The following is a 16666-nucleotide window of genomic DNA, read 5'->3' as shown; positions in this document are numbered from 1 at the left end:
GAGTTTCAGTATTATACCATGGAGCTAACGGTCTTTGTTTTATTATTTTCTTTTTTAGAGGGGCTACAGAGTCGAGTGTCATTCGCAGCGAGCCTGCAGCACTATCAACAAGATGATCGATTTGGGAGGGACTGAAATAAGCATAGGAGTGCTCTGTTACTTTGTGACAGACGTCTTCTGTATGTCTGAAGCTGTCATTCTCAACGTCTACATGAATATTAAAATCCCCTACAATAATAACTTTGTCCGTTTTAAGGACTAAAGTTGACAAAAACGCAGCAAATTCAGATAAGAATTCAGAGTACGGACCAGGTGCTCGGTACACTATAACAAAAAGAATTGGTTCCAGTGATTTGCAACTTGGGTGTGAAAGACTAAGAATAAAGCTTTCAAATGAGTTATAGTTTAGGTTAGGTTTAGAGCTGATTAGTAGGCTAGAGTCGAAGATAGCTGCAACCCCACCTCCTCGGCCTGTGCCTTGAGGAATGGGAGTATTAATATGACTTGGAGGGGTGGATTCATTTAGGCTAACATATTCTCCATCACCCAGCCAGGTTTCAGTAAGAGAAAATAAAGAAGAGAAGTGTGTTAGACTGCGACTCTGCCTCCTGGTCTCAACTCTGGGTTGTCATGGATTTGGTCCACTAATAAACTTGGCCAGATTTCTAGAAATGAGAGCTGCTCCTTCCCAAGTGGGATGGATACCGTCTCTCTGAATCAGACCAGGTCTTCCCCAGAAAGTCTGCCAATGATCTACAAAGCCCACATCGTTTGCTGGACACCACCTTGACAACCAGCGGCAGAATGACGACATGCGGCTATACATGTCATCACTGGTCAGATTTGGCAGGGGTCCAGAGAAAACTACGGTGTCCGACATTGTTTTTGCATATGTACACATCGACTCAACATTAATCTTAGTGACCTCCAATTGGCGTAACCGGGAGTCATTACCGCCGACGTGAATAACAGTCTTACTGTATTTACGTTTATCCTTAGCCAGCAGTGTCAAATAAGACTCAATGTCGCCCGCTCTGGCCCCAGGGATGCATTTAACTATGGCCGCTGGCTTCGCTAACTTCACGTTTCTCAAAATGGAACTGCCAATGATCAGAGTTGGTTTCTCAGCAGGTGCGTCGCTGAGTGGGGAAAATCTGTTAGAGACATGAATAGGTTGGTGATTACCCGTGGGCTTTGACTGCTTACGACTATTCCTCCTTCGGACAGTCACCCAGCCACCCCTTCCTGGCTGCTCAGGAGATCCCGGGAGGGACAGCTACCACAGGCTAGTCCAACTCAGTATAAATCAGTATAGGAAGGGACTGTTTAAAAACTTTCAATCCTTGTAAATCCACATTTAAAATATTATTATTATTATTATTATTATTATAATAATCATAATCATCATAATCAATATCAACTGATGGGGGTGGAAAGATGGTGCAGTGGTTAGCACTGTCGCCTCACAGCAAGAAGGTTGTGAGTTCAAACCCCGGTTGCCCCGGCCTTTCTGTGTGGAGTTTGCATGTTCTCCCCATGTCTGCGTGGGTTCTCCATCTTCCTCCCACCATCCAAAGACATGCAGCCTAGGTTGATTGGTGACCCTAAATTGGTGTGGTTGTTTGTCTATGTGTGGACCTGCGAAGGACTGGCAGCCTGTCCAGGGTGTACACCGCCTTTCGCCCGATGGCAGCTGGGATTGTCTCCAGCCCCCAGAGACCATGTAAGCAGGATAAGCGGTTGACGATGGATGGAACTGGTGGTTCTGGAACAACATTTTCAGGCCTCAAATTTATGAAATAACTGAGGTATTTGCCACATCCATCATGTAGGAGATGTTCATGTTAAAAGTCTTTAGGAGAAAACTGTCAAATATCTATATTACAGCCAAGCGAGATCCAAGCAAATAGCTTCTAAGTCTTGCCAGCTCTAAATGAGTGAAGTGAAAATTGTGGCTGGAATAGTAAGGTTAAAAGTTTAGTTGAGGAGAGAAAAAAAGGTCTCCAAAAACTTTAGGAAAAAACAGTTTTATAGTCATTAGCCCCACATTAACTGCCCAAGTATTCTTTACCAAGTGTAATTAATCATCAAGTCTCTCATCCAAAGTCATTTGAAGTACTTAAAATGTAATTATTCAGTGATGAACATAACATTTCCAGAGATGGTGTGGAGATAAACCAAGGACAAAACAAGGGTTTAGCCACCCCGCCTCTAGAATATGCTGCTGTCAGATTTGGAGGGCTCATTTGTTTAATGTGATTTCGTGAAAGTCATTGTTGCAGTGAGAAAAGGCCATACATGACTGAGGGAAGGCGGAGAGGGTGCAGGCACGAGGAAAGTGAAAGGAGGAGGGCGCTTGTTAATGAAACTCAACCTTAATTGAATCAGATGGAACAAAACCTACTGCAATGCTTTGTAATTGTTTTCATGTCGCTTTCAGTTCCCATTTAAATGATTGTAAATGTAGGTCATTACATTAGCTTTCACAATAACTGAATGTTTAGGCCTGATGCAGGGAGGAATTCAAATGACTTATATACTAGTATATAATTTTTGTGAGTCTAGCTAAAGATGATACCATTCTGCACATAAACACATTAGTGCTCCGGGCCATGCCTGTTGGCTCTCTCATCTCAACCTCTTCAAACAGCTTGAAGCTATCAAAAATCAACTCGGCTGCATGGTTTATGGACCTCTACTGACCATTTGATGCTGCTTCCAATATATCACGAGTTAGTTTCATTTGCTCTCTCTCCGCTAGCTGGCAATGAACTGTTACTAAACAAGACAAACATTATAGTGAAAACTTTGAGAGGGACACATTGTGGATCAGTTTCAGTTTAAATTAGCTGCTGTTTAATGGTCAACATGATAACCTTGACATCACCAGTAGACCGCTGTAAGGCTTGGTCGACTGGGTTGGGTGAGGTGTAATTCAACACCGCTTGCTGCTATCTCTAAGTCGAACAAATTTGCCAATTAAGCAAATCCGTTTCCTGTCCTCCCCAGGCACTAGCTTATCAGGCTCATTTGAGTCCGTCCTGTCCCTGCCTTCTCATCAGCATGTGCATCTCTATCGCTTTCCCCCGAAGGGCAGACTCTAGGACTGACACAGAATGCAAATCACACTCTGGGTTTATACACTTCCTGCAGCGAACACTGGAAAAGAGTAAAGGAGGCGCAGAGTGAGAGATAAATCAAAGCAAAAACATGAGGCAGGAAAACCAACCGAAGTACAAGACGATTACTTTAATTTACTTTAGTGTAAGAATTCCCTGAGATAAGGGCACCAAAAAACAAACCACCAAAGAGAATTCACATATATTCTGCTCCTATGATCACAGAGAGACAATTCTGAATGAAGAATACAATAGAATACAACTCTAAGAAGTTACACCTTTCTACTTCTGTTGTCTACTTTTGCTCACTGAGCTCATATGCCCTTTACAACAATGGGATTAGGAACGAGAATCAAATGTCTGCATAGTTTCCAGAGCAGGGCACTGGTAACGTTAATATGTACCTTCTACTTCTTTAAACAAATGTTGTTGTTATTTTCTCATGAATTAATTCCAGTTCCATAAATGTGAATGTCTGAAATCAGTAAGGCAGTCCTAAAAAAACAAACAAAAAAAACAAACATGAGACCTTCATTCTTCTATGAACACATACAAACACGCACGGTGCGTTTCGAAGAGCAGGCACTCAAATGGGAGATGACAAACAACAATAACAACAGTACAGTGTTGCAACAGTACAGAGAGTGTTACAAACACGTATCATCCTAAAGATTTCAATAGTAGAACAGAGAGGGTGACTGAATGATCCTTAGTGAAGGGCAGATCAATACCGCAGTAATCAATACTTCAACACTCAAACACTGCTCACTTGTTATCGATACCAACTTAAAAGGATTGATTCGAAAGTTGTTGTGTTTTTAAGTGTGTTTGCAAGGTTCTGGCAGACATAAAATGCCCTTAAATAGTGCATGACTCTGAACAGAGTCTGGTGACACAAGAATCCCACCAAGGAGTCCACACCACAGCCATCCTCTTTCAGTCTATTTTTGCAAACATTGCAGTTAGTGAGTGATTTAAGTATATCTGTTAAATGGCCTATCCTTTCATTTTTATTACACTGATTAAGACATTAATAAAAGGTCAGATTTTCATTTTGTTGGTACTTTCATTTCACAAATATCTCACAGTGAAATTGGTAAGGTTTCATATGATTTATAAAATTAGATTCACCTTATCATGTATAATACTTGGTATTCAGACAAGTACAGTCAGGATTTTTCAGAACTGAATTGTCAGCTTTCCATAATGATGTTGGTTCATTGTTTAATTTGTAAACATTATAATGCTTTTTATCTTGGAACAAATGACCCAAAAGATTGTAATTACAGCTCAAAATGAGCTGTAATTTGCATAAATTTGTGGTGGAAGAAGTATTCAAATATTTTAAGTAGAAGTAGCAATACCATAGTGTATAAGTACAGCACTAAATAAAGTGCTATCTAAATATAAGTAAACTTCAAAAGTAAAAGTACTCATTATAGAGAGCCATTCAGAAAAATATAAATTGTATCATTGTATTATAATTATGCATTCATGTGTAAGTATCACGTTAATGTTGCAGCTGGTGAAGGCGTGGCAGATTTTTACTACTTAATATGCTGTTAGGGAGCCTACCCGACAATAATACATCAAAATGTATTTGTATTAATAATCTAAATCTGCAAAGTATCTAATTGATAATACTGTCAAATAATTATAATGAAGTGAAAAGTACAATATTTGCTTCTGAAATGTAATGGGATATAAAGGAGCTTAAATACAGTACTTGAGTAACTGTGCTTAGTTACATTCCAACACTGAAAAAAACGCGCGCACACACACACACACTTAAATCTTATTCACATCCTTGAATCTTCAGTGATAAATGTAGGGGCAGAGTGGCATGTCAGAGGGCTTTAAAGTGCATGCCACTTTGCAGACGGCTGCCATAATGTTAGGCAAGTGGTACACTCTTTTGGCTAATGGTGAACAGTTCACTTAAGAGAGACTTGTGAGAAAGATACTTTCTGATATAGATTCGTGCAGATACTGAACATTTTAAGTTGATTGTGTACCATAACGTGAGTGATCCACATTAAATACAGTTTCTTTGTCGATGTCCACAGCAATCCCTGACATCATGTTACGTGGATTACAACATTTATATTGTTAGCCATGAGCTTTTTGCCTGGTAGAATATTGGCATATAAATATCAGATGGGACTTGTCAATATAGTATCAGGGCTGGAGCCAAGATTTACAGAGAGATAAAAAACCGCAGCAGAGGAGGCAGGCTTAGCACAGAGGCCACTTTAGGGGAAGTACTAGCAGACAGAGCACCTCAGCCATCTACCTCCCCGCCTATCTATACATATATACCTACTGTTTATACTGTTTATACAAGTGCCTCCTTACTGGTAAGGATCAATCCTACGTGGACTCTATGTACAGCACCTCACCTCTCCTTTAAACCCCACTTTCCCATGGTCCGTGTTATGGTAATAAAAAGTTATGAAAGTTTAAATACTCACTTATACCTTACTTGGTTTGTAATCCTGAAGATGAGGTTTTTGTTGAGATATGCACTCTTGTGCAGATTTGAACTGAGAATTTAGATAAGGACTCAGTCATTTATAGTTGAACTGTGGGGTTTTGAATTGAGCACTGACTGTATATTACGCTGTGGTGAACTTCAAGTTCTGCTGCTTTGTGTTTCTTGCTGTCGGTACATTGTGAAATACCCAGTTGTTAGTGATTGTATAGTAAAGTGGAGTGATTGTCATGTACTAAAAGACAGGGGTCATTTGTGAATGTAATGTTTTTTTGTGTAAATGTATTGAACATTGGATGACAACACTATTTACATCAAATGCTGCCTAAATTAGCTGAATGTTAGTCCTTCATGTAGCACAACATTTCAAAAGTAGCAGATAATATAATACTTGATGCTTGAAGAATACTTGAAAAAAAGTTCATTTTAGAACCTGATTGTAAATCCAATGGCATTTCACAGATGCTGCATTTTTTGTTTCTTTACTGTAATTTATCATTTATGTCACATTACCTCCAGAGTGTGGACAACTATACACCTACAATGTCATATAATGCAATGCACTTCCTCTGCAATAAAACTTCCATAATTAAGTTCATATGGCTCAGTTTTTGTTGTTAGATAATTTAAGGATAATAAGGTAATGCATTACTTGTTCTGTATTGTATTACATCGTAATTTACTTTACATTGTTTACCATCTTTAGCTAGAACACACGCAGGTCTATGAGGAACACAAATTGAATACACACAGATTTACTTTAAACTGTCTTTGTGTTACATGGTAAATGAGAATAAAAACTTTTCTGCATTTCTTTAACAACTAGTTAATGAGAAAAACAGTTCAAAAGAGATGGTAGTTGCACATTTATTCAGGTCATTATTTGTGCTTGTGATAGAAATTAGATTTGTCATTGAAAAATAATGTGTATAATGTAATAGTGTAACACAGATTTATTTTTTTTTGCTTTAGGCAATGCATTTAGTTTTACTCTCTATTTCCTGAGGTGACATATTATCCACTAAATGTTGAAATATATTTAATTTAAAACGTAATGGTTAAATCTTTGTACCTGTCAAGTTCAATTTGGGCACTACTCTATAAATATGCATCCCATCTGAATACATGTCTGGAGAGAACAAAGGTTTGGGGGTTAATTATCAATTTTATTTCTGCATCCCACTTGTTTATAGCTGCGTGCACAGAAATAGTTCTTTAGTTTAAGTTGTTTTGTAGATTTTTTCCTGAAATAAATAGAAGCATATTTTCAAGTAATTTGATAACATATCAGTTAATGCGAATAGAGGTACAGCAGCAATTTATGTTTGAATTAATATACAGTGTTTGTTGTTGCAAAACTGACCTTACAACACGGAACATATATGATTATATTAGTTCTTCTTATCTAATAGTTATAACCTCATCCCCATTTAATCAATGTCACCTTTTCTCAAATCAGAACAACACATGCAGTTAACAAAATAAAATTGCCCGCATTTTATTGAGAGTGAAGATAAAGCAATGTAGGATTGGAGCTGCAGTATGAATCTTCCTCTAAATGTAATTTGTTTCTTGTATAACACCAGATAACCTGTCGGTCAGGTCAAAAAGTCAGCTGTTGGTTCATTATCAGCACAGCTTCTAAAGGCTGCGTCTGTCACATGGTCGTACTTTCACATTTTCCTCATGTGCTGTTTCCCTTGCCATGTACTAGCTCTGCTGTCATTTCAGATCCTGCCACTCCTACCTGCCCAGCAGTAACCCCAGTGCTCCTCCTCCCCCCCACCACGCATCAGCCAGTAGCATACATGTTGGCCCACTTCCATTCATTCCCCGCCAAATCGTCTATTGTGCTTCTGCTGTAGGGGTCCAGCCATTTTCTCTGCCTGCCTGAGTTTTGCCTGTTATGACCCCCTGCCTGCCTTTTGGACACCTGCTTGCTTATCCTTATCTGCTATTGGATAAGTTTGCCTCTTCTTCACTGCCTTCACAGTTGTGACGGTTGCCTGTTTTCGACCTTGAGTAAACTTTTACTTACGGTCCTGGTCTTAGAGTTGTGCTTTTGTGTTCAAACCTGTTTTTACTGAGCCTTTACATCGTCTCCCTCTGTGACATTAGAGAGGCCTTAGAGAGAAAATCTCTTCGAATGTTGCAGACGATCCACTGGCTGTGTACAATGTGACCCTGATAAAAACAACAGAGCTCACCTCTGTCATCCGTTCATGAAAGAGGATGCAGTATTTGCAGAGAAGGTGATAAAGCACAAACCTCCTACTTGTCAAGGTTAATTCCCCACTTTCCGGGGCAACAGTTGGTTAATGAACTTTGTTGAGTCACAGGAAGAACAACTGTGTTCCAGACATTCCTCTATATTTATAAGACTACAAAATAGCCAGATGGATAGATAGGAAAGGAATAACAGTGTCAGTGCTTGAAGCATAATACAAGATTATAATGTACTTGCATAAATAATCCTTTAAAATGCATAAAAGCAAACTAATAATTGTTATGATGAAACCATGAGATAAGGGTGACTTTTACATGATTAAAATAGACATTTGCACTATTTTCCTCTATGGAAGGCTGAAACTGACTGCTTCCATAATTGAGTAGATTGATGGTAGCAGCATTGCAGAATGTGAGCATGGGATGGCAACACTGGGGTTGATTAGAAATTGAAGTGTGAAACAGTGAAAGGCAAAAAAATAAAGACAAGGATTGATAGAATGGCCGATGCAGCCCACCAGTGTGGTTGGTTGGTTTGTCTTGATCGCTGTGGAGCTAAATGATGGAAAAAAGTTAAATTAAAAGCACATGATGAAAGACTTCTTGGGCCATCAAAGGAGAAAAAAAACGTTGTGTCAACATGACTCCTGATTTATTGATTTTCCGGCTCAATTTTTTCATCCAGGGTGCTTCGAAAGAGCAAAGCAATCTCTGAGTTTGGTGGCTGGTGTTATATTCCCTCAGCAAATGGACACTCAACACAAATACACACACACACACACACACACACACAAACACACTGGGGTACAACCCCGTGCACAAACACATGGAGCTCCCAATAGGGCGGAGTTTTTAATCCTCAAATACACTGCCATAAATCAAACCCCTTTCCCTCATGCCCCAGCTTCTCTCTCTCAATGAAAAGCTGATGCCAGTGGCACATTAATAGCAATTTACAGGGAGAGGAGCATCAACAGAGCGTCCTTTATTTTGTAATTCCCTATTACTTTAACTCACTACACGGCTACCGAATTGGTAATGATAGAATATATGACTTACCTACTGCATTTCTTTCTTCATCCGTTATCTGAATCATGGGTATAAGGATTGTGGGTGTTGTATGCTGTGCAGATTATGAAGCTTATTGAGGCAGATTTGTGATATTGGGCTCTATAAATAAAATTGATCAACACTGACACTTGCATTACTACTGTATAATGAATAACATTAGCTTAAACAGTTCAAGTAGTTAGCTAAAAGTAATGCATGACATGAATAATAAACAGTTTAAATAGTTACTACAAGAGCTAAAGCAGTGGAAAAAATGTTGGAATAGTTAGCTTAAAGCAGTGCACAATGGTTGTGTTATGGTTGTGAAAAATATTGTAATATCCACTTTTATATCATTAATAGCAATAGCAATGTTTCACTTCACTTCACTTTATAATCCATTCATTCCATTGATTAACATACTTAGAGTGGTGCAGATGAAGGAGTACTTGAGCTTATTTGATAGGGCTGTGGGGGTACATCAGACAAAAAAGGTTGGGAACCAATGACGGAAACAACCACGTCATGTCATATTACAAAACCAAACTGAAATACAAACACTGTAGTGTTCTTTGCAAGTTCTTAGCACAAATAAACAAACTGTTATTATAGAGACTCTGAAAAGGGAAGGATTCCATCTCAAGGATTCATGACACACATTTCCCTCCAACCCGATCCCACAGACGGGATAAGGTAGCGTAGTGTTCCAAAGCACAGCTCAAAGCTACACACTCACAAGATTAAACTCACCTGTTATAATAAAACAAAAATATATTGTATATCAGACCACAGAATACAGGACAGTAATACAGCATATGATCTATTTTAGCACGGATCAGATGTGTTAGTGTTTACATGAAAGCTTTTTAGCCTGTGGAGTTACTCATGTGATCTGCTGTTTTTCAGGTGGAATGGCTAAAAAATGAAGAGCCTCTCAGCTCCGAGGGTGTCATTGATACAAGAGGCGACCATAATCTCATCATCTCAGAAGCTCGCCTCTCTGATTCCGGAAACTATACCTGCATTGCCAGCAATATTGTGGCCAAGAGACGCAGTGCAACAGCCACTGTTGTAGTCTATGGTAAGATATCAAATTCCAGAATTTTTCTTATTCTTCCAAAGACAATGTGTGCAACATTAGATTGTCTCAGCCAAAAAGGCATGACGATAGAAATCTTCAGGTTTTCTGCAAAGATGAGCAAAACAATGTCAAACAGATTTCTCATCTGCATCAAAATATCAATTTTCACTACAGAAGCAGGCTGTCAAATTGGCAGTATAAGCAAATTCCCCAAAGTCATTAATACAAAAAGCACTACTCAACCACAGCATGTTTTCACACAAGAGTCTAATGAGTAGGTAATGGGCAAGTGATCCCTCATGTGTAAAAACAAGGAGACACGGGCACAGTATTTACAAGAACTCAATTATTAATGGTGGAAAGGCAGTGACGTGGGCTGTCACAACTCCAGGGCTTTTATCTGTCAACATTTAACACCTTGTGCGAAACGCTTTGTATAGCTGCAGGCCAGCAGGCACTGTTTTCAGCATTTTTTATCGCCCCATAGAGAGCTCTGCAGAGACTAAGGAGAAGAAGTGAAATTATTATGTCATATTAATACCATCCTCCTTTCACAGCAGTGAAACACCTTGTTAATTGGAGTGTTTCAGTGATCATTTTACCGACCTTTCATCCTGTTAATTTTAGTTTTTTCAGGGAGGACATTTACCTGCTGTAGGAATACGTCACTCCATTGTTGAGGCCCATCAATCATTCATTTCCCTAATGCTAATGAAGTCTCTGACAGGCTAACTACCACCGATAGCCTCAGACAGATGTACAAAAGTGGGACAAAGTATTGTGTCCTGTGCTATGACAGCAAATGAGCCTATTAGTCAGTCATTATGCAAACAAATCAGAGGAAGAAATGTTTGAGTTAACAAAAACTATCCGGTCATGGTGGTGCAGTTTTTCTTGACAGAAAATATATTGTTAACCACAAAATTTAGGCCAGTTTTCCAGTTTTCATTCTCATAGTATTTTTTCATCCCTTTCCATTCACTCTTTGGCACATGCAGTGAATGGAGGCTGGTCATCGTGGACAGACTGGTCACCCTGTAATGTACGCTGTGGCCGCGGTGTGCAGAAACGTTCACGCACTTGCACAAATCCAGCTCCTCTCAATGGGGGAGCCTTCTGTGAGGGCATGTCTGTACAGAAGAGCACCTGCAACACACTGTGCCCAGGTAAGCACAGGGACCTAGTCCCCATGCTGTTAGGGTTTGTGCATGTTAAAAGCGTTTTTGAAAATGCCACCACACAGGTTCCAGTTAATAGTTTGGTTCAAGTCATGAATATCTTAAAATTGACTTCAATGGTGCATTCAAGGAAGCTCTGAGATTTGAGCTTATGGAACTATTTTGTGAAATTGTTTATTTCTTGCATTAGAGAATCAAATTCAAGTCACTAATGCTTGCAAACAGAGTGACTGCTGGGTCTGCATTCATCTACCTAAACTCCATAATACAAGCCTACGTTACTTCTCGGCCACTGCGCTCCTCCAACGAACGCCGCCTGGCTCTCCCATCCCTACACACAAAGCAATCTCAGTCCTGGCTGTTCCCCTCTGTGACACCATGATGGTGGAACGAGCTACCACATGCCATGAGACCAGGGGCGTCTCTCTCTAACTTCAAGAAACTCTTGAAAACTCATTTCTTCCAAGAACACTTTCATTAACTTATTGGGAGAAAACTGGCAGTTCTGTGTAAAATCAGACGTTGGGCACCCCCATATCGCCAAAATAGCATGATCCTGGTTTCGCTGCGAAGCTTCGACTGTGATATTGACAGTGAGATCGACTGTGCAATCGACTGTGAGATGGACAGAGTGGCTCTGTCCAAAGGTAACAAAATCAACTTACCAGCACTAAAGCTTACTAAATAACTGGACTCGTACTTGTACAAGTCCACTTTTGTATTTGAACAGATTTAACAAAGAGGATGTAACATGTTAATTAGTGAGCTTTAGAGGTGCTGGTAGGAAAAGCCAGGAAAGCAAATACGTGCGTTTCCCAAAATGTTGAACTATTCCTTTAAAAAGACTGCTGTTTGCCAGCCAACTCTAGGAATTTTCAATGTCAGCACGTCCTTGAATGCATCAGTGTGGAGAGGTTTCTCTCTGCTCACAAATACATTACTGCACAATAATAAAGTAAATGTGACATAGAGTGAAAATGGTCTCCGTGATTGATTACTCATGAGAGTAAAGTCTCTGTAAGTTAAGTTTAATACCTGAAATTAACGGAGAACTGTGTCAGCTTTGAAGTTTAATCTAAAAGCCTGAGGTGTGCTTTGTAGTTAGCAGTGGTCTTCTTTCAACCAGTTACATTTCACCGTGAATGCAGTGCACGTCTCCACTGCTGATAGTGACAGTGGTTTGTATCTGAAATCTAATGCAGTGGACCTTAAAAAAACAGCAAATGAGGAGAACATTTATGGGAAATGGAGAGATGGGTGAAAAAAACGGGATAAAGAGAAAACTGAGTGAGAGAAACAAACAGCAGAAGCTTAGGTTGTGAGAGGAAGAGCAGAGCAGCAGTTTCAGTTATCAAAACGTCCATGTAATCTGCTCTGCCCAAGTGTTTTTTCTAGACAAGCCCAAATTTATGATTTCAACCACAGCACCAGTATAAAGGAAAATGCTCATCAGGTTTAAGAAGAAAAAATTATCAGGGGAAGGCAGTGCACTGCTCCAAACATTATCTCCTCTTTGCCAACTGCCTCCTTCTGAAGGATTCTTTCTTCTGCATCTGAGTTTGAACATAAACAGGGTGCATTTGCGTTTAGATTAGCAGGAAGAAGGGAACTTTTAGAGCATTTTGAGGTGGAGACTTGATGAAGTGTGGCATAAGCAGAGTGACTTTGTGCTCCAAGTCAGCAAGACAGCACAACATTTTTGGCACACTGAGGAGGAAAATGTTTTTATAAAGATAGTATTGCCGCCCAGAAGTCCCAGAGAACTATTAAATAAATTAACTTAGGCTCCATGTTTCAATCTTTCACAAGAAAAGTGAGTATATTTGTCATCTCTTATTTTTCTATATCTTCTTTATTCCTTTGTACTTTGCTTGTATGTGTGTTTTTGTTCACACATGTATGTAGTCCAAAGTGAATGAAGGGATGATTGTGTACTCCAACCATGCATTATGTACATCAGATTTGTGTATGTGTATCCTTGTGCTCTTAAACATTTGTTGTTGTATGTGATTCTCTCAGTGGATGGCAGCTGGGGAGAGTGGAGCGAGTGGTCGGTGTGTAGTTCAGACTGTGAGAGGCAGCGCAGCAGAGAGTGTACAGCTCCGGAGCCCAAACATGGAGGACGGCTGTGTGACGGTGTGGCGCTGGCTACAGACAACTGCACTGGCAGCCTCTGCACACAGAGTGGGTAACATCAACATCTCTCTCCACTGGTATCAATGAGAAAAAGATAGTTTAGCATCATCACTGTCAGACCCATTGTGTTCAGGGACTGTATCATTATAGATTTACTGTTCATAATCTTTTGGCAGTGTGGGCAAGATCATGATCGTCATTATAATCATGCTCATTACCAGCACCCTGATCCATCTTCATTATTCATCCACTGCACGCCACATACATAACACACAGTGTGCCCAGCCATGGATGCAGACACAAGTAGTAATTAAATAAACAAACACTTGTAGTATTCAAAAAAGGTTAAAGAGAAACTCTTTAATTCTGATGTTTCTCTGTCTTTGCAGATCGAAAGTTGCTACATGATGCTAAACCACAGGGTGAGTTTATCCTCAGCTTCCATTAGTTACTGTTATGTTATTTTAAATTAGAGCCTGACCGATATTGGATTTTTAAGACCGATACTGATTTTGATATTTGAGGATTTTAAATTTGATATTCCGATACATCAGCCAAAAAATGTTTTTCTTCTTTTCAGAAACACAACATAAACAAAGATTATCCCCAACATTTGTTCTGTGTAGTTAGACCTCACCGAGATAACATGACATAATGCAGTTTAAAAGTAAACGTTCTTCTTATCGTTATAAATAGTACAGCTGTACAGTACTGGATTTGTGTGTTTCCAACAGGGATGTTGCAGAGCACCCTCTGGTGGACAAACTATGCAACGACATCACTCGTGACATGATTGAAGGATCTGTCATCCGTCTCTTCGTTTCTTTATAATTGTATCGGCTGTTACACCGATACCAATTTATCTGCATTGGCTCATATCGGCCGATAATATCTGCACGCCAATTTCGGTCGGGCTCAATTTTAAAAATGTCACTTTCTACAACGATAACCTAGAAAAATACTTAATTCTGATTGGAGAAAGTTGTGCAATAATTCTGTTCATACAATAATACATTTATGTTGTATGTTTTTATTGAGGACCATCAGCAGCAGCCATTTGATTAATTCAGCAGGGTGAAAGTATAGTCATCAAGTCAGCAATGGTAAAAGAGGGGTAGATCACTTTGACCAGTGTGGTTATGAAAACTAACAGACTCTGCATGAATTCTCTCAAACTTAAAAGAGTGCGGTCAGATGAGAGTAATTTCAGATAGACATGTTCTGACAGACAGGTAGCATACAATATGTATGAATAATAGGTTTTAAAAATGTAATGTTTCTTTTAATTGCATGCAGAAAGAAATCTGGTTGTAATTTATGTGTGATAGACATCTCTGGTGGTTGATCTCTAACAGCAGCTGAAATGCTTAGGCAGAAGGTTGTGATGGTTGGTTAGTGTTTTCTTCACCCTTGGCATCCATTTTCATTATTGTACAAAAACATACAGTATGTTGAGTCATGTCACTTGTTTAACGTCTTCAACAGTAATTTGTCGTGGAAATTGTATATTGCTGGTGAGGGATTGAGCAAATAATTGACTTACAACAAACCGTTGTCTTTGAAGAATTATTATTAATAAAAGAGAATAACAGAGAAGTACTACAACACAAAATCAGCTGGTCCAGAGACCTAGCCTAGGGCAGCTTCAGGCGTTTGGCCCTCAGCTAAAGGATGCATAATCATTTAGACAGTCTTGGTTTCTATGTTTTGGGGAACAGAGATCCTCTCCCGGCCTTGAATGAATAATCAAGAAGAGGAGAGGAACAGCAAGAAAGGAAAACATTAAACAAACTCACAGCTCTGACCTAAACCCTACATCTGTGGACAGACTAATATAATGAGTATAATAATAAGAAAAGGTTAATAATGAGTATAATAATAAGAAAAGTATAATGATAAGAAAAGGTTAATAATGAGTATAATAATAAGAAAATGAGTATAATGATAAGAAAAGGTTAATAATGAGTATAATAATAAGAAAATGAGTATAATGATAAGAAAAGGTTAATAATGAGTATAATAATAAGAAAATGAGTATAATGATAAGAAAAGGTTAAGGATAAAAAAACAATACGTACCTATAAGACATAAACAATAATAATAATAATAGTAATAATAGAAGGACGTGCTTAAAAGATTAGATATAGGGAGAATCAATTTTCCAGCCTTATAATTCAAATATAATATAATTTTGTCCTGTGTTGTTAAAATAAACATTGTGTAGATAAACTGTATTGTGGAGCTACAGTAGTTTCAATAGTAGTTATGCACAATGATCAATTCTATCATCTGAATCAACTGTTTCCAACTTTACCAGTATTACCTCAGTTTTACTTCTGTTCCAATACACTGTAAATTTTCACTGATACTATATTTTTGAATAGATCAGGTATAGCTTTTTAAGCCAAGCAGCCAGTGGTTTACAACTGTATATTCATTGCTTTGTGCATTATTGCTGTCTTGGGTAATGGGCCATTTATGTGTTGATTAATGCTGAGTTTGCGCAGTGAAAAAAAAAAAAAACATGATTCTGTACCTACTAAGCCACAAGCACATGTTCTCCTTACTTTTCTTTTACAGTTAGCCTTTGTATTTGTTGTTTGTCAGAAATGGGGAAAAGAATACAGCCAGACGCCAGACTGCCAAAACTTCCCAAGCCCTCAATTAACCTGCTACAGTAGCTGTTAATGCCGCTTTGCATATTTTGTCAATTTCTCCCCATTTGAGCTTCAGGCTACTTAGAGGATTTCTCAGCATGTCCTGTTTCAGCACAGATCTCATTATCTTTCAAGAACAAGCTAGCAGCCCCTTTATTTCCCACTCATTCTTTTTCTTTGTGGAGTTGGACGCTGCAGTACTGGTGGGACCAGATAGAGCATAATCATTGCAGATGAGCTAATTTAATGAATTGGTTTTGTCACATTATCCCAGTGGAACGCAGAGTGCCTCTACCACCAGAGCCAAGCAGTGTTTGAAATGACAGTCAGGTGCTGTGTTGATTATAATCGCCTTCCTTCCGAGGTTCCTCATTAGTAGCTTTAACACTCCAGGATGGAACAATGAAGCTGTGCATCAGGAGGCAGGGCAGACGAGGAACAGAAAACAAAAAAAGGCGCTAAAGTAGTTTGAAACCAAGATAGACTTGGCTCCTATAGAAGACTTTGCAACTTTAATTCAGCTGATGTTTCAGAGTAACACAGATTTTCAGTTTATTCTGGGAGAAAATGTCACCTAGCTTCCTAATTAATAATAATAATAATAATAATAATCCTTATTTGTAGAGCACTTTTCAAAAACAAGTTACAAAGTGCTTTAACAAGTGTAAAGAATAATACAAAAAAAAGATAAGAGCATGAAAATTTAATATAAAATTAGTAAAATACAA

The 16666-nt window shown here is 38.8% G+C and overlaps 1 protein-coding gene across 1 annotated transcript in view; it reads left to right on the top strand.

Annotated features, from left to right (window-relative positions):
- unc5da (unc-5 netrin receptor Da) overlaps positions 1 to 16666 on the top strand; it is a 183779-nt gene that overhangs the window by 141753 nt on the left and 25360 nt on the right. Inside the window, exons 5-8 of the mRNA XM_046067473.1 lie at positions 9793 to 9967; positions 10966 to 11133; positions 13165 to 13329; positions 13671 to 13703. Coding sequence (XP_045923429.1) covers positions 9793 to 9967; positions 10966 to 11133; positions 13165 to 13329; positions 13671 to 13703 — 541 coding nt within the window. The remainder of the gene's footprint in view (positions 1 to 9792; positions 9968 to 10965; positions 11134 to 13164; positions 13330 to 13670; positions 13704 to 16666) is intronic.

Source organism: Micropterus dolomieu, linkage group LG13, assembly GCF_021292245.1.
Source record: "Micropterus dolomieu isolate WLL.071019.BEF.003 ecotype Adirondacks linkage group LG13, ASM2129224v1, whole genome shotgun sequence".
Taxonomy (NCBI): domain Eukaryota; kingdom Metazoa; phylum Chordata; class Actinopteri; order Centrarchiformes; family Centrarchidae; genus Micropterus; species Micropterus dolomieu.
The sequence above is the reverse complement of the archived record's forward strand: the minus strand, read 5'-3'. Positions and strand labels throughout refer to the sequence as shown.